The sequence below is a fragment of the Mustelus asterias genome, chromosome 5 (genome assembly GCF_964213995.1).
Source record: "Mustelus asterias chromosome 5, sMusAst1.hap1.1, whole genome shotgun sequence".
Taxonomy (NCBI): Eukaryota; Metazoa; Chordata; class Chondrichthyes; order Carcharhiniformes; family Triakidae; genus Mustelus; species Mustelus asterias.
Genome location: NC_135805.1, coordinates 90649261 through 90672781, shown reverse-complemented (window position 1 = coordinate 90672781; position 23521 = coordinate 90649261). Strand labels below are relative to the sequence as shown.

Genomic DNA, 23521 nt, shown 5'->3' with positions numbered 1-23521 from the left:
CAGAGGTGGGGTGGAGCAGGGTTTGAAATGTGTATACTTCAATGCCAGGAGTATTCGCAATAAAGTGGGTGAACTTGCAGCGTGGATCAGTACCTGGGACTTCGATGTTGTGGCTATTTCAGAGACATGGATAGAGCAGGGGCAGGAATGGATGCTGCAGGTCCCGGGGTTCAAATGTTTTAGTCGAAGTAGGGAAGGAGGTAGAAGAGGGGGAGGGGTAGCATTATTGGTCAGAGATTGTATCACAGTGTCAGAGAGGAGGTTTGATGAGGACTTATCTGTTGAGGTAGTATGGGCGGAGATTAGAAATAGGAGAGGAGAGGTCACCCTGTTGGGAGTCTTTTATAGACCTCCTAAAAGTTCTAGAGAGGTTGAGGAAAGGATTGCGGAGTCAATCCTGCTTAGGAGTGAAAGTAATAGGGCAATTGTTATGGGGGATTTTAACTTGACTAATATTGACTGGAATTGTTATAGCTCTAGCTCGTTAGAGGGGTCAGTTTTTGTTCAAAGCGTGCAGGAAGGTTTTTTGACTCAGTATGTAGACAGGCCAACTAGAGGTGAGGCTATATTGGATCTGGTGCTGGGAAATGAGCCAGACCAGGTGCTAGACTTGGAAGTTGGTGTGCATTTTGGTGATAGTGACCACAATTCGGTTACGTTCACCTTAGTGATGGAAAGGGATAGGCATGAACCTCGGGCCAGTGGTTTTAGCTGGGGGAAGGGTAATTATGAGGCTATTAGGAGAGAATTAGGAAATATAGGTTGGACTAGGAGATTACAGGGACTGGGAACGTCCGACATGTGGAGTTTTTTCAAGGAGCAGCTACTGCGAGTCTGTGATAGGTATGTCCCTGTCAGGCAAGGAGGAATTGGTAGGGCTAGGGAACCGTGGTGCACCAAAAAAGTTTCTTTGTTGGTTAAAAAGAAAAAGGAGGCTTATGTTCGGATGAGACGTGAGCACTCGGGTAGTGCACTAGAAAGCTTTAGATTGGCTAAGAGGGAGTTGAAGAGCGAGCTTAGAAGGGCTAAAAGGGGACATGAGAAGACTTTGGCGGATAGGGTTAAAGAGAATCCTAAGGCGTTCTATAGGTATGTCAAGAACAGAAGGTTGGTTAGGGCAAGTTTAGGGCCAGTTATAGATGGCAGAGGGAAGTTATGTGTGGAACCGGAGGAGATTGGTGAAGCATTGAACCAATATTTCTCTTCGGTGTTCACGCAAGGGGACATGAATATAGCTGAGGAGGACACTGGGTTGCAAGGGAGTAGAATAGACAGTATTACAGTTGATAAGGAGGATGTGCAGGATATTCTGGAGGGTCTGAAAATAGATAAATCCCCTGGTCCGGATGGGATTTATCCAAGGATTCTCTGGGAGGCAAGAGAAGTGATTGCAGAGCCTCTGGCTCTGATCTTCAGGTCGTCGTTGGCCTCTGGTATAGTACCAGAAGATTGGAGGTTAGCGAATGTTGTCCCATTGTTTAAGAAGGGGAACAGAGACTTCCCCGGGAATTATAGACCGGTGAGTCTCACTTCTGTTGTCGGCAAGATGTTGGAAAAAATTATAAGGGATAGGATTTATAGTTATTTGGAGAGTAATGAATTGATAGGTGATAGTCAGCATGGTTTTGTGGCAGGTAGGTCGTGCCTTACTAACCTTATTGAGTTTTTTGAGAAAGTGACCAAGGAGGTGGATGGGGGCAAGGCAGTGGACGTGGTATATATGGATTTTAGTAAGGCGTTTGATAAGGTTCACCATGGTAGGCTTCTGCAGAAAATGCAGATGTATGGGATTGGGGGTGATCTAGGAAATTGGATCAGGAATTGGCTAGCGGATAGGAAACAGAGGGTGGTGGTTGATAGTAAATATTCATCATGGAGTGCGGTTACAAGTGGTGTACCTCAGGGATCTGTTTTGGGGCCACTGCTGTTTGTAATATTTATTAATGATCTGGATGAGGGTATAGTTGGGTGGATTAGCAAATTTGCTGATGACACCAAAGTCGGTGGTGTGGTAGACAGTGAGGAAGGGTGTCGTAGTTTGCAGGAAGACTTAGACAAGTTGCAAAGTTGGGCCGAGAGGTGGCGGATGGAGTTTAATGCGGAGAAGTGTGAGGTAATTCACTTTGGTAGGAATAACAGATGTGTTGAGTATAGGGCTAACGGGAGGACTTTGAATAGTGTGGAGGAGCAGAGGGATCTAGGTGTATGTGTGCATAGATCCCTGAAAGTTGGGAATCAAGTAGATAAGGTTGTTAAGAAGGCATATGGTGTCTTGGCGTTTATTGGTAGGGGGATTGAATTTAGGAGTCGTAGCGTTATGTTGCAACTGTACACAACTCTGGTGCGGCCGCACTTGGAGTACTGTGTGCAGTTCTGGTCCCCACATTACAGGAAGGATGTGGAGGCTTTGGAGAGGGTGCAGAGGAGGTTTACCAGGATGTTGCCTGGTATGGAGGGGAGATCCTATGAGGAGAGGCTGAGGGATTTGGGATTGTTTTCGCTGGAAAGGCGGCGGCTAAGAGGGGATCTTATTGAAACATATAAGATGATTAGAGGTTTAGATAGGGTGGATAGTGATAGCCTTTTTCCTCTGATGGAGAAATCCAGCACGAGGGGGCATGGCTTTAAATTGAGGGGGGGTAGTTATAGAACCGATGTCAGGGGTAGGTTCTTTACCCAGAGGGTGGTGAGGGATTGGAATGCCCTGCCAGCATCAGTAGTAAATGCGCCTAGTTTGGGGGCGTTTAAGAGATCCGTAGATAGGTTCATGGACGAAAAGAAATTGGTTTAGGTTGGAGGGTCACAGTTTTTTTTTAACTGGTCGGTGCAACATCGTGGGCCGAAGGGCCTGTTCTGCGCTGTAATGTTCTATGTTCTATGTTCTATGAAACTTTAATTCCATTCTGTAATTATTACAAACCTTAATGCTCAGCATGAAGCAAGAGCAAAATTCACATTTTTTTTTTAGAATATTCAACATAGACCAGGCCACATTCATTGACAAGTTACCCCTTCTGGCATTGCTAGTTGATCTGTTACATCAGAAGAATATTTATTCAGAGGACATAAACATCAAGTATGATAAATGGGCATTTGTCTCCTTTCCTAACAGCTCATCTGGATTCCTAGAGAAGTGCATTTGGTAAACATTACTTTCTCATTTCATTAGTGATGTCAGTAAAAATGATGCTTTTGTCTCTGTAGACTAATAAACACTTCACCTAAAAGAGGTGCAACAATAGAATCACAACAATTATACACTGAGTGGTCTGGATAGTGGGTTGAGAGATGGTCTCTCTTCTTCATCAATAAGAAAACCCAAGTCAAACCCTTTGTTGAAAAAAAGATGGTGCTTTGCCCATTTAACCCAATTCTACGAAGATTCAACATTTTCTTTGTTAAAAGCATTCAGTTCCTTAGCTTGACATAATACAAAACAAGCAACCAATAGAACTGTAAAAGCTGAGAGAGGAGCAGCAATCTTCAAAAATGTTCCGCTCTTGTTGCCACTACCAGAAAATGTAATAACTGTCACAGGGTTCAAAGCACTGCGTTGTGCGTCCTGGACAATAAGAGATTCAATCCCTAATCTGTTGTGTCAATCAATATCAAAAAACTAGGGCAGCAGTTGCAGCTTTATCTTAGCATCCAGGGCTAAACAAAAAGGGAGAAAATAACCAGCTGGAATCCTGTTACTGGATGCTAACAAGGAACCTGTGCTGGAACTCTTGTGTTCAATGCCACTACACCAAAAAATCTCTTACCCACTTTTTCTTCTAGAACTTTATCCCAACTGTCACCAAAGGGTAGAAGTCCAGAGGAAATTTCTTTTCTCATCAACAACTCCAAAACATCAGTTTACTGCTGGCAAAAATGGCAAAGTGCAAAGACAATATAACCAACTCACCTATGCTTTTGCATTTCTTTTTCTGCGTTTCTTCGCTGCATCTCCCTCGAGTCTTCAGCAATTTGCACATTTGTGACCAATGATGTCCCATCTCTTTGGAGCGTAATCAGTCGCTTCAAAAATTAAAACAAACCATCAATCACTTATGGTTCCAAACTAAAGTCCCTAACACCATCTCCCACAACTGATATGAGAACAACTTTCATTTAGAAAGGACCTTTAAGGTAACAAAGATCCCCAAGGAGATATACAAAAGAGATGCAGATTCAAAACAGTCATGAAGAGCTGTGAGGGAAAACGATACATGGTTGAAGAGCTAATTTTGGTGAGTATTTTCAGGGGAAGGAATTAGCAATATGGAAGAGTACAGGAAGAAGTTCTATGGAGGTAAAGCTAACTAAAAACAGATTAAGAAAAAAATATTGAGTCCTTAGAATTTATAACACTTTACTGAATGAGAATTTGTGGGAAAACTGAAGGAGAATAGCATAGATACAAAATTAATGTAAAAGATTTAGAAAAGAAAGAAAGAGAAATTTATTTACACAAAGTTGTGAGGATGTGGAATTCACTTCAGATTTAGTAATTGAGGCAGAAAATATGTCAACTTTGAGAAAAGATTGGATTGGTGAATGCTTGTTGAATGAGGCTGACCTGGAATGGAAAGCAGGTGCCATCACAGGGGAAGGAGGAAATATAAGCAGCACAGTTGTACCTCCACATGGTGCTTGTGAACTGCACTCTCTGGAAGTCAGATGTCAGCCACCTGATTTCCTCCCAGTCAGCAGCCATGCTCTGACCTGGCTGCCTCACATTCTGGGCCTGGAATGCATGCATTGTAGCATTCACATACTACGTTTAATACTTCCTCACCCTGCAGCTCACACTCTGGCAGTATGTCTGACCTATATCTCAACGCATTGCACAGGCAGCCAGGAGCAGGTACACTGTGCATTTACGCCCCCTCTACCAGAATCAATAGTATGCACAGAGGGTGCATGAGAAAAATGCAGTTGGTCTCTCCTCACAAATATCCAACACAAGAGAGATCACAGCACCTACACTGTATGAAGAGGCATCACAGGTTATCCCTTTTGTACACATTGCAATGTACAAGCATTGTACCCATCTCCCAATTTACTTTTACAGAACTGGAACACTTTGTCACACTCCCTTGTCCAAATCCACAAAACATTCTTCCCCATGAGTTAATTCAGTGAATGAAGCATGGTTGCCAAAATTGATATACGTTTACTGTAGTAATTCACTAAGCCCAAAAAAGTCTCAGTCTCAAGTTTTTTCATTTCTTGCTCTACTTACTCTTTTAGAGCATAGGGCACGAGACAAGACCTGCAATAAATTGGTCTTGCATTCCTTTTGTATGTTGGGCCCGTGTCTTTGAATAGGTTTGCAAGTTTGGTGATCATGCCATCTTGTGAATCTTACTTCTACACACACAAAAGCTCATCCCATTTGAACTTAAATGTTGTTAACCAGTTTCTTCCTAACAAGGCTGGTTTTTCACCCTTCACTACAATGATGGGCAATTTTATACATTGTTCCTTGTATGTGATGGGAACCAACACACATCCCATTGTAGAAATTTTCTCACATTCATAACTTCAGCTGATGTTGACTCAACTTTTGACAGTATGGTGATTCAGGAATCACACGAATTGATGCCACATGCCAACCTCCATGTTTACTGGAGCTCCATCCAACATTATTTGGGCTGCAATGCCCTGCAAATTTAAACTGGAAATCTTTGTAGTTCAAATTGTATGGCTCTCAATCAACCCCTCATTGACCTGGTGCTTTTCAACAATCGTGTGCTGTGACTGTCATCTTTATCGGTCAAGGTTTTCTCTGTTTACATTCTTTTGACATGTGTTGGCAAGATGCCCCTTCTTCTTGCAGCTCTAGTATTCTAACTTAACACTTGGTAAATTGTGTGCCCAATGTTGGCCTGAGTACTGATAATGGGCCTGCTCAGTATCTCTGCTTCTACTAACTGCTGCTATTAGGATCTCAGCTGTTTACTCAGCTGAGGCTTATTTACTTCTGCAAAAGCTGTAGTGTTCTAGTTGCCCAATAATACCTGTTGATTTAACATCTTCAAAGATCACTCCAGCCAATGAATAAAAAGCCTTTTCAACAAGTCGGGATTTTAAAACCTTTTTCTCAGCAAAATAAAAACTCGTAGTTCCTCTACTAGTTTGCTAGCAGCTTCACCACCCCAAAGTTGTTTGGCTAGGGGATGCACAGTCTCATCTTGTTGCCAGACCATGATACGGTTGCGGGGTACTAACAGGACAGTGTGCAGGCATGTGACGTGAAGTACCCCCTGACACCAGACTAGGCAGGTATGGCACACACACTATCACAGTAACAAAGGCATGGATGAGGGTTTCAGTAGCCGTGCAATTATAGTAAAAATTCTGACTGCAACTCCACCTTGATATCCGTCAAGTATAATACAATTTCCTGCACAGGCCTACACTGAGCAAGTTTAGAATGGGCTGAGCAAAGAACTGGTGCCTACTTCATTAGCCAAGGCAAAATTATTTAAGAAAGTAATGTATCATCAGAGACGACATAGTACCACAGATTCAAAGTCAATGGGGTGGTAAAATTGCAATCCATTGCGTCACAGAATACATGTTATTTTACTTTTTCTACATCATATAAGTCACTCACAGCAGAATCAATGTGCTATGGCTGAGTAATGAATGTAGAATATCAAGGTAAAGACAACTAAAGGCTGGAGGGTGAACACAGACAGGTGTATGTTAACATTAAATGACTGACCTGATGTGAGTCTACAACTTGCTTGCAGCCTTTACCTAGATCCTCTTTGACCTCCTCTTCAACACCATAAATTCTCTCCATTGCTTCCCTGGAAAAAAGGATTTGATCATTTATTGTGTAGATCTTTTAAATATAACAGACAAAAACATAGATAAGGTTATCTCTTGTCACTTGCCTGTACCACTCCTCCACCCACATCCCTCTTACCCTTTCCAAAACGACTTCTTCAGATGTGAGACCAGCCAAAGAAGTCTGAAATTTTTTTGTGCCAAGGAATCATGTAATTATAGCCCTTTTTGATCTGTAGTGAAATGCAAATACTTCTAAGCAACATCAAATGGAATTATTAGACTTCAAGTGTGTAGAAACATTATTCTTTCCTTTGTTTACTATCTATTACCATCAAACTATGGAGAAATGCATTTATTTAATATCACCAAAGTGACCTCAGCATTCAGTGCAGTTAGTGTATGTAATATGAAGAGAAGCAAAGGGCTATAGCAGTGCCTCAAAGCATTTCCCAATTTGACCGCACATTAACTCACCACCACCTTCTCAAGAGCAATTATGGTTAGGGAACAATGTCTGACCTTGCCAGAAATGCCCACATCCCATGAATGAAGATATATTAAAAACTTTTGAAAGTTACCATTACACACACACACACTCAACAATTCCGCCACTCACTCATCCCCTCCTTCTACTCCACCCTATCCCCAGATTCAGCTCATTGCCACCACTGCACCTTTCATGAACAGCTTGTTACCTCTTGGCTGATACCACCCATGGTTGGCGAAAATGAGCCACCTACTAGGGAATAGATGCTCAGGCCCTGGGGATTTACACCTTGACAGACTGGGGAACATAGTCTCTTCTACCAGTGGATGCTTGGGTAAAGCCAGTATCCCCCAGTAGGGCACCCCCTCAAATTCAAGAAGCACAGACTTGAATGGATTTAATAATTGGTCCAGCTATTCGCTGCCAGATCTGGCTCAACCCCATAAAATATTATTGGATCTTGCTCTCATCTACTAAATCTGTTCACTATTCTAGGATCATCCTGGAATGCGAAGGTAACTTCAGTTTCTTTTCTCTTTTGCAAACCATCTTTTTAAACCAGTCTCCTCCAACCTCACTAACCATAACTGTGAGTTTTGTCACTCAGAACGGAACCATCTGATCAGCTACTTCTGCCACTTCCCTCTCTTCCAACAACCCATTGAGCCTACCTGAACCCTGAACTCTCATGTTTTATTCTTCTCCTATATTCCTTCATGCTCTCTCCAAAATCAATTTATTCATGAGGCCATCTTCATGTTCCCCTATCCCTAATCCAACCAGCCTGCTGATCATCCAACCTCTCTTCCAGATTCTCATATTAGTCAATATTGTTAACAGTTCTCTCTCTTCAAATACCACTTCATCTCCTGCAAATCTCTTATCATTACCCCTCTCCTTAAAAAACCATCGACCCATCCATGCAAACTTCCATCCCACCTTCAACCTTCCTTTCCTCTCCAAAGTCTTTGAAAATGCTCTTGCCTCCAAAATTCAAGACCTTCTTTCCTGAAACTCTATATTTGAGCCTGAAATCAAGTTTCCACTCCTGCCACAAGACTGAAATGACCCTTCTTAAGGTCACAAATATTCTTCCATGTAACTGTGACAAAGGTAAACAATCCCTCCTCAATTTTCTTGATATGTCTGCAAGTTTTGACACGAGTAACCACATCATCATCCACCAACACCTCTTCTCTGTCACCCATTTTCATTCTTACCTATCCAGTACTGCAATAGCCAGGGAATCACCTGTAATGGATTCTCTTCCAGCTCCTGCATGGTTGCCTCTTGGTGTCCCCCAAGAATCTATCCATGACACCCTCTTATTTATCATTTACATGCTATCCCTCTGCAACATCATCTAAAAACACAGTATGTTTCCACATGCATGCTGATGACATCTAGCTCTACCTCATCCCAGTTCTTTCAACCCCTCCACCATCTCTAAATTGTCAGATTCCTTACCCAAAATCAGTACAGATGATACATAGTTTCCTCCATTATCTCTGCACCCTCCGCCACAAACACCGTTCCCTAACTGCCAATTGCATTGTTCTCCCTGGCTTTTGTCTGAGATGATTCACAACATTCGTGCCATATTTGATTCTGAAGAGAGCTTCCAGCCACATATCATCACTAAGATTGCCTAATTTTACCTCTGTCATATTGCCCGGTTCCAGCCCTGGTCAGCCCATCCACTGCTAAAACTCTCATCCATGTCTTTGTTACCCTAAATTTGACTATTCCAACACATTTCTAGCAAGCCTCCCATTTCCCATCTTCTCTAAACTTGAGGTCATTCAAACCTCCTCTGTCTGTGTCCTAATTTGAAACAAGCTATGTTCACCCATCACCCCTAAACTCAGTCTTTCAGACAAGCAACATGCAGATTTTAAAATTCTTACCATTGTTTTCAAATTCTTTCATGGACTTTCACCTCCCTATCCTTAGAACCTCCTCCAACCCCACAACCCTTTGAAATCTTGTTCCTCCAATTCTGGACTTGTGAGCAACCACAATTTTATATATTCCATGATTGGCACTATGTCTTCAGCAGTCACGGCTGTAAGGTCTAGACTTCTTCCCTCCCTCAATCTCTCCACCTTCGAGTGCTCTTTCCTTCTTTAAGATGTTGTTTAAAACGTTATGAAGAAGCTTTTGCTCATCTACCATAATATCTGGTGTCGAATTGTGTTTGATAGCACTCCTGTGGACCATTATGGGACATTTTACTCCATTAAAGCTGCCATCTAAATACAAGCAGTTATTGTTTTTGGAGTGATGACTGGATCATCTAAGTGCAGCACATGAGAAATTCAGTACACCTGAAGACAAATCTCGGAAAATATTCCGAATGCTGCAATATAAAAGTAATCCACTAATCAACAGCATCCTATAGCTAAACTCTCATCTTGGAACCCAAAGCTGACATAAAAAATCCAAGTGGTACTGCATTCTCTATTCCACACAACCAACCAGCTGCAATCAACTGATTCCTTATATGTCATGGAAATTTTGATGTAATAAAATTACAATTACACTAATTAACAATGGAAACAAGAAAATTTAATTAAAGGTGAAGCCAGTTGGGGATACTCCATGGAATTAACCTCCAAAGAACCTGAAGTGTAATTGGAAATATTATCTACTCATCTTGAATGCTGCAGAAAGTAAGTGACTACACAAATAAAATCATTGCTTTGTCATTAAAACTGCATGTTACTTTGAAAGCTACTGTACAATAACAATCAACATATAAACCATATTCAAGCGCATATTTTATATTTCATTCTAGTTCATTGGATAGTTGGTTCCAAATGTGAAATTAAATTTATGTGATTGCTGAGACTGGATTCCAACAATAAAGATGTCTGGGAAACTTTCAGCATTTAATACTCGCAAACCTTCATTGAAAACTGAAGGTGCTTTTGATTAAGAAATCTCAGCCAATTATTGTTTAGGTTGAAAATTACAAATTCCAATATGCAGATCAATACATTGACCAAAGCTGGTACTTGGGTTTACTTACATTACAGACTGCATTATCAAATATATGCATCATGAAGCTTGAGAGAACAAAATTATTGTACATGAACTGTGGTACAAAAGTAATACACAGCTAGATGGTCTCACTGGTAATGAGATTTCTAACTCAGCTGCAGGGAAAAACATTAAATGCTAAAAAGTAAAGCATTCACAGACCATCGTCTCAGGTGCCTGGATTATATCCTAGCCAGATTGATGAGATTAAAGACTTCAGTTTCTGTTGGCTTTACTGGTCCGATTTGGAAAGAGCATGCACGAACGAAATGCACTAATCCTGCTCATCTCATTCAATAAGGATGAGCTACGTGGAAAATGGAAAGACATGCTCTCAGGCTCTGGGAAGAGAATATTGCTAAAATATGGGAATAAAATAGGAAGTAAAGGCACCCATCACTCTGTGTTTCTCCAATGTTTTATCTGATCTTAGAGAGTGTTTGATGGCGACAATAGGCAGCAAAAATAAACAAGCATCCTGTTCACCAATACAGACATTCCTATCTTGATGAGCACAAAATTTCACCAGAAAGAAATCCAAACTATGCAAGGGTAGACATTCACTTGTTTACGCTAGTATCAGTGCAGTCAAACCAACACAAAAGGTCAGAAATTTTAAATGGGTCGCATCAAAAGCTGCTTGTACGTGTTTTCCACAAATGTGTGTGCCAGTTCAAGATTTAATTCACACAGTGGGCAAACTGGCCATTGCCCAGGTCAAAATTGCAAGATTTAATCAATTGTGAAGGCTCTTCAAATTGTGCTATATCATTACTCCACTAAAACTGACAGCCACCTCAGGAGTCAGTACGTGCACTGGTGAAATCCTTAAATTGCCATCAGGGATTCTCCTCTTCTGCAAAGGACATAACACCAGGTTATAGTCCAACAGGTTTATTTAAAATCACAAGTTTTCGTAGTGCTGTTCCTTCATCATGACCACCTTCTACAAAGGAGGCAGAGCTGTTGAGGCAATCACTGCTTCCCACAAGCACCTGGCGATTTCTGTGACAAACTTCCCCTTTCCCAATGTCAATTTAAATCTGGAACTAAGTCATTGGGATCTCTGGGTGTGGGACAGCAATGATGTAAGTAACCAATCACATTAAAGTATTCTTAGATAGCAAACCAAGTTAAAAGGACTGATATTTAAAAATGCAATCTAGGTAGTGAAGATGATGATCATGATCAAATTGGGAGAGAAACTAAAATATAAATTTTATTTTTTAATGTTTTTAAAATGTTGGATATTTCTTACTGTGGAGATATTTTCACAAATATTAACTTTTCAGGAGCAGTGAAGGTGGTTAGTAGCCATTATAAAGTTAGTATGCCATTAAAAACCCAATTACACTTCATTACTTTTTCAAAGATTCTTACAGTGAAACGAACAGTATAAAAGGGGAAGTCTGGCGCAGAAATCATCAGGTAATTGTGGGAAGCTTTCTTAGAGATCAGCAATGAGCACAATTGCTTCACTATTGATTGCAAAATACAGATCATGCAATTTACTCTGCAGCAATCAATCAGATTGCTCATGGATGCTGAAAAATATACCCTTATCACAAATCATACCCTTATCATTATTTAAGCAGAAACTTGAATTATTTTTGGTGACAACTTGCTTATTTTTGGTGACAAACCTATTTTCAGCTAAACTGAACTGAACAGCAATAGGTTATCCTCTCTTAAATGCACCAAGGAATACCTTTTAATGGAAAGCATTATGCAGCTACATTCTGTTACACTGCCTCATTGCACTGGTTCATGGAAAATGTTATGTTTGAGATTATGTAAATAAATTTAAGCAGAAACTTGAATTGCAGCCTGACCAACACAATTTTGAGTGTTTTTGTTGTAATTTCCATTTGTGCCCAAAGTGAAAAGTTGACCTCATCACATTTAAAATGGTACATTTAGCCACCTCGAAAGAAGAATGAAGCAATAACTACACTCGATAGAAAAATAAACTAAAAGTAATCAAATTACAGCACATACAAACATTTAAAACAACAGGATACTACTATTCATTCACACTTCTATCTTGTAAATACAACACATTCTCAAGGGCAATTAGGGGTGTAATAAATGCTGGCTTAGCCAGTGACACCTGCATCCCTTGAAATAACAAAAAAAAATCTGATCACTCACAAACCAAGAACCATCTAAATTTAAAAGTGCTTGAAACTGACCTCTTTCGGTGCCCTTAAGTGGTCAGGGATATGCACAGGAGCAGCCATAGATCTATAACGTGGTTAGAATAATTTATTTTGCCTTACAATCAAATATATTGAAGATGATTTGTAATGTGGTGTGTTAATAATAGTATCATATTATCTGGAGAATTTCAATGATCAATCATTTAAAATGTTTTGCATTAATACACCCTTATTGTGCACATATCTCATCTAGAAGATGATGTGGAGTGGGGTAGGCACAGTAAGTAGTCTCACAACACCAAGTTAAAGTTCAACAGGTTTATTTGAGTCACCTGATGAAGGGGCAACGCTTGGAAAGCTCGTGCTACCAAATAAACCTGTCGGACTTCAACTTGGTATTGTGAGGCTACTTACTGCATCTAGAATATGTTTAATGTTTTGCATTTAGAATATTTTAAAATCCCTTCTGAAAGTCAAAACAATTACTAAATTTGTTCGTTATTGTTTGTTTAATCAACGAAGAATTCCAAAAAAATGTTGATATATTACTAAAATGGTACTGTACTATTCAGCATCCGTCTGAGACGTGCTTTAATTATACTATATCATGCTCTTAAGCATTTCCCGCAGAATATACATAACATTAACTGATCAGAAGTTCCACGTTTGTGCTTTTTTGCACATTGCATAGACTATATTTGTATTCTTCAGTCATGCGGCTTCTGAAATATTAACCAGAGCCAGGTCTATTTATTGTCCTGTCCTTGGAGATTTCTGTTGGTATCTCAATTGGTCCAGGTGTCGTTAACGATTTAGTTCTTACAATAGTTTCCTTTCAATAATTAATTACCAATGCCTGCTGGTGTTTGGGGGATTTCTGCGTTGAAGTTAATTGAACTGGAATTTATTCATATTTTAAAATGTGTTAAAACTGACAGGTGTGCAAGATTAACGGTTCTCTCTGCCTTTCGTTTCCTAATGCTCTGAAAGGGGCTGTAAATTCACATCAGTGAAACCAGCAGGAGCTGCCTTTGCTGCTTTAGATTTTTTTATTATTGTTTGTGAGGCTGAAAGTGCGAACTGGTGAAAGTTTCAGTGAGTGAACGGGGCGAGTAACTTCCTAACCAGTGCGAAGGGGGAAGGACAGATCGGAGCGGGCCAGGTCAGTCCGCTGCCCAGGTAGCTGCGGACACATGCCGGCCTCGCCCCGTCCCGCCCCGCCGCGCCGCGCCGCTCTCACCGTCTCTTCTCCTCCAACCGCTCGGCGATCCGCAGCCGGCGGGCGGCGATCCTCTCCTCGGGAACATCCGAATTCACGCTGAGGGCCTGCTCCTCCTCGACCTTGGGTATGAGTATCTCAGACATGGTGGGCGGCGAGCGGGGCTTCACCGGGACCGTGTCCTTGAGCCGGATTGGGGGGGGGGGTGTTGCTGCCGTCGCCTGGAGACCGCGGTTGCCAAGAAACCACCGTCGCTAGGTGACCCCGGTTGCTAGGAGACAGCCGCCGCTCGGGCGGACACATGATCCCCACCCCCTCCTGGCTCGAGTCCCGGGTGTGGAGATGTCGGCGTTGGACTGGGGTGAACACAGTAAGAAGTCTCACAACACCAGGTTAAAGTCCAACAGGTTTATTTGGTGGCTCAGAGGGGGACAGAGAGCCCTCAGTGCGGGGAACTGGATATCAAAGCACTTTCTGTCACTCCCCTCAATGCTTTGTTTTGGGGAACCTTTTGATACTGTTATCCCAACCGCAGAACCCAATTCACATTAAATCCAATTCATGGCCCCCACCTGGAGATGCCTGCGTTGGACTGGGGTGAACACAGCAAGAAGTCTCACAACACCAGGTTAAAGTCCAACAGGTTTATTTGGTAGCAAATACCATAAGCTTTCGGAGCGCTGCTCCTTCGTCACTCCACTCCACTTTCCACTCCATCTGACGAAGGAGCAGTGCTCCAAAAGCTTATGGTATTTGCTACCAAATAAACCTGTTGGACTTTAACCTGGTGTTGTGAGACTTCTTACTGTCCCCACCTGTAGGACAAACAAGATTCAAGATGAGACATTACACACCATCCCAGGCTTGATCTGACCCTCTTAGCCTCAACCCCTTAATTCATCCAGTTGCAAAAGCCACCCGTCTTTTTAAACAGAACAAAGGCCTCTAGTTAGCTCTATTGCTTGGGTCACAGGTGCCTAAACTTCTATAATGGAAATGGGATGCCACAGGCTTGACTTTAAGCCAAAACATAAATAATTTCCCCCATTTGCTTCAGTCTAGGTAGCTTTAGTTTTGCTTTATGCATACCAGTGGTGTGAGTACTTACTGATATAAATTCACATTATGGACAGTTTCTATCAGAAGCTATGGGAAATAGTATAAGGCAATAACTGTGCCATTACACAAATCCTTACAAGTTTCACAACTGGCAAAACATTATTGGAGTCTTTAACGCTACTGTGACTTTTGTGCTACATAATGAGGCATTGCCTTGGAAGCCACACTCTTGGCTCCAAGCCAGAAGGTTTTAGATTCAAGTCCCTCAGAATCATTGTCAGAATTTCACAGTAGAGAAAGATGCCCATCAGCCCATCTCTGCAATGACTGTAAAGAGCCTATCTATTCTAATCCAATTTTCCAGCAGATGGTCCATAACTGTGTAGGCTATGGTGTTTCAAGTGCTCATCTAAATGCTCTAAGGGTTCCCGCCTCTGCCACCCTTTCAGACAGAGTTCCAGATTGTCATCACATTCTGGTGAAAAGGTTTTTCCTCAAATCCCCTCTATCTCCTGTTCATTACCCTAGAAATTCTGCTCTTTGCATCACCATCTCTATAGTTCGCACACTGCAGCCTATATCTATCCGTCTCTTTCTGCAGTTTCCTTTTTTCAATCAGTAAGTAAATCAGGTTTGTCTTAACGGTTTGGTCGAGAGCAATAAATCTCCATTACCCAACCAGGAATCGAACCCGGGCCACGCTGATGAATGCGCTGAATTCTAACCACTAGATCACCACTGATACAGAATGAGGCTATTCGGCCCGAGTCCGTGCCAGCTTTCTAGAATAACCTAGTCAGTCTCATTCCCCTGAATATCCATCCAATTTCCTTCTGAAATCATGAATCATCTCTCCTTCCAGTTCTACCACCCTCAAGGTTTGGTTAGGAACTTTTAGGGAACAGTGATTGAAGTATAAGATTTTGGTTAACCAGGGAAAGGACAAGCAGCTATCTAGAGTAAAAATAAATACTTGATTGGACGTGGGCCAATTTCAGTGGAATGAGAACAGATCTGTGCCAAATAAATTGGAATCAAAGATTGACAGGCAAAACTAACTGAACAATAGGCCTGGAGGGGTTGGTTTGGGTACAACCAAAACTCCCTGAATAATGAGCAATAAAGAGCAAGATAGTGCTGGAAAGGGACACATGTGACAGATGTCAGGTAAACAACAGAATGTCAAGAAAGAACCAAAATGAATGAAAAGTTCAGAGGGGAATATGAGAAAGAAATTTAGAGAGGCAAATTGAGTATGGAAGAAACTGGCAGCTAAGGAAACCCAAAAGTCTTCATATAAATAGTAAAAGTGAGGAGATCTGAGAATAGCTACATGGAATAAGAGGGTAAGGCTAAATTAGTACTTTCAATCTGTCTTTACCAAGAAAGATTATGCTGGTAGCCGTATTGAAATAAGTAGCTGAGATTCCACATAGGCTAAGCATTGATGAGAGATATTAAATAAATCAGCAGGACCAATGGAATGTGTCCAAGGATGCTGAGGGAAAAAAGGGTGGAATTTGCACTGGTAGCTTCCAATCGTCTTTAGCTTCAGGGATAAGAACATAAGAAATAGGAGCAGGAGTAGGCCATCTGGCCCTTCGAGCCTGCCCCGCCATTCAACAAGATCATGGCTGATCTGAAGCGAATCAGTTCCACTTACCCGCCTGCTCCCCATATCCCCTAATTCCCTTATCGATCAGAAAACTATCTACCCGTGATTTAAACATATTCAACGAGGAAGCCTCCACCACTTCAATGGGCAGAGAATTCCAGAGATTCACTACCCTCTGAGAGAAGAAATTCCCCCTCAACTCTGTTCTGAACCGGCCCCCCCTTATTGAGGCTGTGCCCTCTAGTCCTGGTTTCCCTTCTAAGTGGAAAGAATCTCTCCACCTCTACCCTATCCAGCCCCTTCATTATCTTATATGTCTCTATAAGATCACCCCTCATCCTTCTAAACTCCGAGTACAGACCCAATCTGTTTAATCTCTCCTCATAAGCTACACCCCTCATCTCCGGTATCAACCTGGTGAACCTTCTCTGCACTCCCTCCAAGGCCAATATATCCTTTCGCAAATAAGGGGACCAAAACTGCACACACTACTCCAGTTGCGGCCTCACCAGTGCCTTGTACAGTTGCAGCAAGACCTCCCTGCTTTTATATTCTATCCCCCTCGCGATAAAGGCCAACATTCCATTCGCCTTCTTGATCACCTGCTGCACCTGCAGACTGAGTTTTTGCGATTCGTGCACAAGGACCCCCAGGTCCCTCTGCACAGTCGCACGATGTAATTTTTCTCCATTTAAATAATATTCCAATTTACTATTATTTCTTCCAAAGTGGATAACCTCACATTTGCTAACGTTATATTCCATCTGCCAGATCCTCGCCCAGCCTATCCAAATCTCTCTGCCGACTTTCCGCGTCCTCCACGCAATTCGCTTTCCCACTCACCTTCGTGTCATCAGCAAACTTGAATACCCTACATTCAGTCCCCTCCTCCAGATCATCTATGTAAATGGTAAACAATTGAGGCCCCAGCACCGATCCCTGCGGCACGCCACTCGTCACCAACTGCCAACCAGAAAAGCACCCATTTATCCCAACTCTCTGCTTCCTGTTAGATAGCCAATCCACGCCAACACCTTACCCCCAACTCCGTGTCCCCCACGGATGACTGGAGAATTGCATGTTACAGCCTTGTTCAATTCAGAGTGTAAGGAAGAGTGTTAACTCAGCAAGTACAGGCCAATCAATTTGATATCAATACTGGGAAAGCTTTGAGAAACAATATCACTTAGCAACGACTTCTTCTTGGGCAATCCCTTAGAGCCGAGGATGACTTGCTTCCACACGGATAAATCATCCTGTTATATTGATAATTTGATGGTATTCATCAAAAGTAGGAGTTTTCCCCATTTAGGCCATACTGTTGGACATGGTCAAGTGGCCTCACAAGATGCAGAAGTAAGTTATTCTGGAATTACCAGTATCCACAAAAAAAGGGGAGTTTTGGGAATTCTCAACCAGAGTGGCTTTTATTGGAAATTGGTGCTGAATTTCAACAGTGCAGTTACTCCACTGACTGGATTGCTAAAAAAACAAAATTCCAGTGGATACAAGAATATCAAAATGCATTCAACAGTTAGAATGTGTAGTTGTTAGTACAGCTTTCAATCAGGACCCGATTATACAAAGCAATTTAAAGTTGGCTATTGACGCCAGTGCTGATGCTGTGTGGCTACAAAAGATGAACTACGAATTGAGAAGTCAATAGGATATTTCTAGGTTGAATATACATCAGATGGAATATTCTAGAGAAAGAGACTAAGTTTGATGCTAGATTTGCAGCATTTTAAAGCTGCAAACAATTCTTCAGCGTTATATATACTGACCACAATGCTTTGACATGAGAAATTTTGAAAAATGCCAGATTGTTGTGTTTATTTTTGCAACCAATTTACAAATTGTGTGTGGTTGGACAAGAGAATTTAATTGCAGATGTATTGTCATGAGTTAATTCAGAAGAGTTTGTACCTTGGGAAATGAAGAATGGGAATTAATTCTATTTTTATAACAGACGTGTGTATATTTTCATGGTTGATACATGTGCACTATAGTCTAATGATTTTGTTTGTATATGTAAATATAGTAAGTCATGAGATGGGTTGAGAGAATGACACCAGCTTTTTGAAATTATGGCAGTTTTTTTGCAGGGAGGTGAGAAATTTTTTTTTTTAAATAGTCTTGGGGGAATAAGGTGTTACTCTGAAGGAGGCTGTGCGTTTCTTAAAATGGTTTAATTAAATTAAGTTAATGGAGACTATTTGTCTGGAACAGTTGAGAAAAGTATAGGTGTGAGATACATGCATTTATAGTAAGACTTTCCTGGTCAAGTGGTTTACAAGTTAATAAACTAAGTTTAGAAATTTGCATCAGGAGATACATATGGGCCTCGTTTTATTTCCAGCTGTTGAATATCAAAAGGAATTCAGAAGTGACAAGAAACATTTTGCATCTTGGTGTCTTCTCTCAACTCTATGGGAAAACAGACGAGAGTATATCGCTTTCTATTGACCTAAAAGCAGAGACAAAATAGAAACAAAGGATTTTTATTTTCAAAGAAGTGCTGAGGACAATGGAAACATTATATTCAAGGATACATATCAGAGCTTTGCGGCACAGAAAGAGGCCCTTTGATCCATCATATCTGCACTGGCTGTAAAACTCCCAACTATTCTAATCCCATTTTCCAGCACTTGATCCATAGCCTTGTAAAGCTCTCATCTAAATGCTTCTTAACTGATTGTAAGGGTTCCCACCACTATCACCCTTTCAGGCAGAGAATTCCAAATTCCAGCTATCCTCGGGGTCAAAAAGCTTTTCCTTAAATCCCCTCAATCTCCTTACTTTAAATCTATGCTCCCTTGTTATTGGCCACTCTACTAAGAGGAAATGTCTCCTCTTTATGTCAATGTTGAGAGAATTTGTTGTGTGGAAAAAACCCCAGAGGAGAACAGCTCTGAGCTGGGAGGTGAAGTTTGAATTAGACATCCAGTCAGACAAACGTTTTGGACTGTGAAAAGCAGTTTTGTTTCTTGGATTTCCACAGCAAAGTGGAATGGAGTTTGAAAAGTCATGTGGTAAGCCTTTATTAAAACAGCTGCAGTTCTCCTTTGGGTAATATGACAGGATTTTTATAAACATCCGAGTGTTGGCTGGAGGGGTCTGCTAAAGTAGTGTCTCTTTTGGGGGAATGTTTTGGAAGACTAACTGTATATCTGCAATCTTGTGTGCTTATTTTCTTTTAATATTTTTAAAATCCTAGTATTTCAGGACTTTTCTGCTGAGGTCTGTACTTTGCTCATTTTAACACAAAGGGCAAGGCCCATAAGACAAGTTTCCTTCTGAGATTTGGTTTGCTCAGCAATTATGTTGTGGTCATATCAGCCACATTCTTGCCTACTCACTCAACTAGTCTAAATACCCGTAAAACCTCTGCATACTCTTCACAACTTACATCCCCATCAAGTTTTATCAAACTTGGAAATATTTTATTTGGACCCCACAACTAAAATCATTGAAATAGATTGTGAACAGTTGGGGACGAAACTGATTTTTTTGCTGTACCCACTAGTCACAGCCTATCAACCCGAGAATGATCCAGCTATCCTTCCAGTTTTCTGTCCATTAACAAATCCTCAATGCATGTGAGTATATGACCCCCATCCTACATGCTCTATGGCTTACTAACCTCTTGCTTGGGACCTTAAAGCCTCCTGAAAGTCCAAAAAAAACATTGACTAGTTACCCCTTATCTTTCCTGTGAGTAATGCCCTCAAAAAACTCCTAGGTTTGTCAAAAATGATTTTCCTTTCAGAAATCCATATTGACTCTACTCAATCCTACCATTATTTCTTAAGTACCCATATATCACATCCTTTATAATAGATTATTGCATTTCTAGATTCTAGAAGTTTGAAACTCTCTTCCACAAATTATTTGTTATCCAAAATTGCTAAGGTATATGGGACAAATGTGGGCATTTGGGATTAAGTCATAGATTAGACATGATCTCACAAAGGCATAAAACCTCAAGGAGCTAAAAAGTCAATGTGTTACAGGAACATATTTAAGTTCATACCTTTTACACTACAAGGTACATAAGCTTGCCATGGATACCATTGGTACATTTTTTTGGTTGTAAGCATGACTATTGTGTTACAAGAAACCTGACTTGCATTAATGCTAACAACACTGATGCACTATTAAATGTTTGACTTGACTAAACCATCACCAAATAATTTCAGCAGGAAGATAGTTTGTTCTTCCATGAGAGAGGTGATATTGAAGAAGTAGAACTTTACAGTCCAATCATCATGGCCAGTTGCATAAATTTGAAAGGGAAAAAACTTCAGGTTCATCTAGGATCTAGTACATTAAAAAAATCCAAACTCCAAGTTACAGTAACAATTGTGTTGGCAAATTTTATCTAGAGTTTAATCAAAAACTTTTGGGATTTTATTCCATGAAGACATTATCCTTTTAATATATTTTGCAGTTAAGGAGCAAGGACATGAATGATTTGTATGACAGACATTTTTAATAAAGTGTGATATATACTTGGCATAACTTCAGCTACATTCAGGAAATCACATTACAGTATCCTATGAAAGAAAAGGCAAATCAAACTGCTATTGTTTTCCAGCTTTATTAAACTTCCACAAAGTTAGTCTTTACAATAAATAAATAGTGTAGTAGCATTTTACAAATTAAAATAAAGCTACCATAGACCTTATTCAACAGCAGACATACATTTTTTCTGATGGCCACAGGGGAGTGGGATTCTACAACAGAGATGGACTTTACTTCTGCTAAAGCAGTGCACAACGACCATTGGATGTGACATATTCTGTGTGCTATGTGAAGTTCTCAGCCAAATTCAGTTTGAAATGAGAGGCAGGTTAGCAAAGTGGAAGAAATGCAACTAACTGAAGACAGTTTTGAAGAGGCAGCATATGGAAAATATTCAGGAAGAAAGTTGTCATATTTCTATATATGACAAAAGTTGAATGACCTCAGATACATTTTCAAACAAGCCATACCTATGCAATGGGAACACGATAGGTTGGCTGTATGCAACAGTACTGTGAATTCCTTATTTATTACAATGTAGATCATTACTTCATGGAGAAAACAAACATCACGTGTTTCTTTTAATGACTTGAAAACAAAAATCAAAAGGACAACTATCAAGAAATTAATGTACCAAAGATCTGCAAAAATCAATGGACTTTGTATCCTATTTTGCTCTATTGATTTTTGAATTATAAGTCCATTCAAATTTTAAGCATGAATGCACCAATTGTGGAATACAAAACCTTGACAATATGTAACAAAATACTGCCTTATATTTCTTGACAATGCTCGACACCAAATTCAATGAGCTATAGAATGTGTACCAAGGTACCTCTTCATGCAATACATGTCTGGGTCAGCATACACTTAGTTTACAGTATCAAATTTGTACAGGTTCCTCATTATCTACATACATTGTTTACAAATAAGTGCATGCAGTTTACACTGTATGCTTTCTGGTTTAGATGTTATTTTTGTTACAAATAATGATCTCCAGGAGAGAACATTGCAATAGTAATGATCTTAAGATATTAGTACCAGCTGGACCTATATTAGTCACTCTGTTGTTATTCTATTGCTAATAAATGCTAACGAGGTAGAATGGGTAGTTCAAGCAAAGGCAGCAAGGGTTTCCTTAGTTCTTCATAAAAATTATGATGTCAGGGACAAAGGCAAATCAGACATTCAATCCTTGTGAAACAATAAGTTAAGCAGTTTGTGAGATGTATGTTATACAAGAATAATCTCAAATTGGCAATTAGGAGTGAAATCAAATGAACTGCACATATTCAAACAATTTTAATTGAATACGATGATTTAGTTCCTCAGCTACATCTCAATTTGACATGGTCCCATTACAATAAGATAATTAACACCAGTCACTTAATCTACTGCCAATTTACCATCACCATGACCACATCATTTTGGAAGTGCAATCTTGGCTCTTTCAAAATTCTCTCCCAAGGCTGATGGATAACGTTTACAAATATGCACTATGATAAGCCAATTAAAAATAGATTAAATATTGCAACAAGATTGGCTGAACTCACTGAAAATATGATTCAAGGCTATGAGAGCAAATCTTGCATTGACAAAAAACTTCTTGCTCAAGAATAAACTGTTACTGGTTTTAAAAAGCAGACATCCCTCCTTCACGAGCCCCTAATTGACAGGTGTAGCAGTTAGCCACCTTTTTCTCTTTGTGCCTTTTTTCTCATTCAGCAAAGTGATACTTGCTCTATCCTATTGTTCCCTAATCAATGGGACCTCTGCACTGGGGTAAAACATGGACTGAGTCACAACAAATACCAGTTAATTTTTAAAAATTAAGACAATTTTTGTTACTGATTTTTTATAACATTAAGACATTCCTGTACATTTTTTTCTGTGCACATCCCATTCTTCTCAAAGTTATGTTCTTTGCTTTAGAGCTAGCATTCAATGCAAGGTAGAATGCCCTGGCAATTAACTATATTTAAACATTCTTTAATCAAGGCTACCTGCAAAATTCAGGTTACTTAGAACTCTTTGATATGTATGCAAATAATTAAATCAGTTAATAACTGGAGATTAGGAATCAAAGTGACAAATACATTACAAAACAACTTTGTGACAATGCAGAGCATATATGCCAATTAGGAATGCTAAAGGTAGGCAATAAATTTAAAATTAAAACCCTCAGTGTTTAGCAAATTTATCTTAATGTTCATTAAAAATAAGAGATCTGCAAAACATTGCTATGCAACCATGAAATTGCTAACTAATCCTGATGCAACCTAATTGAAAGCCTTGGAGTGAAAAATAGTACAAGTCATAAAGGGGTTAAAGTATCTAAGACTGACAAAACAACAAATCTGAATTGATTCAGACAAAATGTATATTCACTGCTTACAAAACGACTGGAAAACTGCATCAAGCTTAAGTTGCAACCAGTTAACAAATTTATTTCACCTTTAACTTTTCACTTTAACAGAAGGGGTTGTCAAATGTAAAATTTGTTTAAGTTATGCACCATTTTGTGAAACCCCTTCATAAAACCAGTTTAATCCAAGAAAAAAGAATGGGAAATGCAGATTCAAATATTGTAGCATTTTAGATTTTCAGGAAAGAAAATTCATAACTGAGCA

General features: G+C 40.1%; 1 protein-coding gene across 1 annotated transcript in view; it reads right to left on the bottom strand.

Annotated features, from left to right (window-relative positions):
* The window catches only part of drc1 (dynein regulatory complex subunit 1 homolog (Chlamydomonas)), a 65418-nt gene extending 51574 nt beyond the window's left edge, over positions 1-13844 (bottom strand). The window contains exons 1-3 of the mRNA XM_078213569.1: positions 13715-13844; positions 6716-6803; positions 3908-4020 (exon numbers count right to left, since the gene is read on the bottom strand). Coding sequence (XP_078069695.1) covers positions 3908-4020; positions 6716-6803; positions 13715-13839 — 326 coding nt within the window. The 5' untranslated portion in view covers positions 13840-13844. The remainder of the gene's footprint in view (positions 1-3907; positions 4021-6715; positions 6804-13714) is intronic.
* Positions 13845-23521: the final 9677 nt, after the last annotated feature.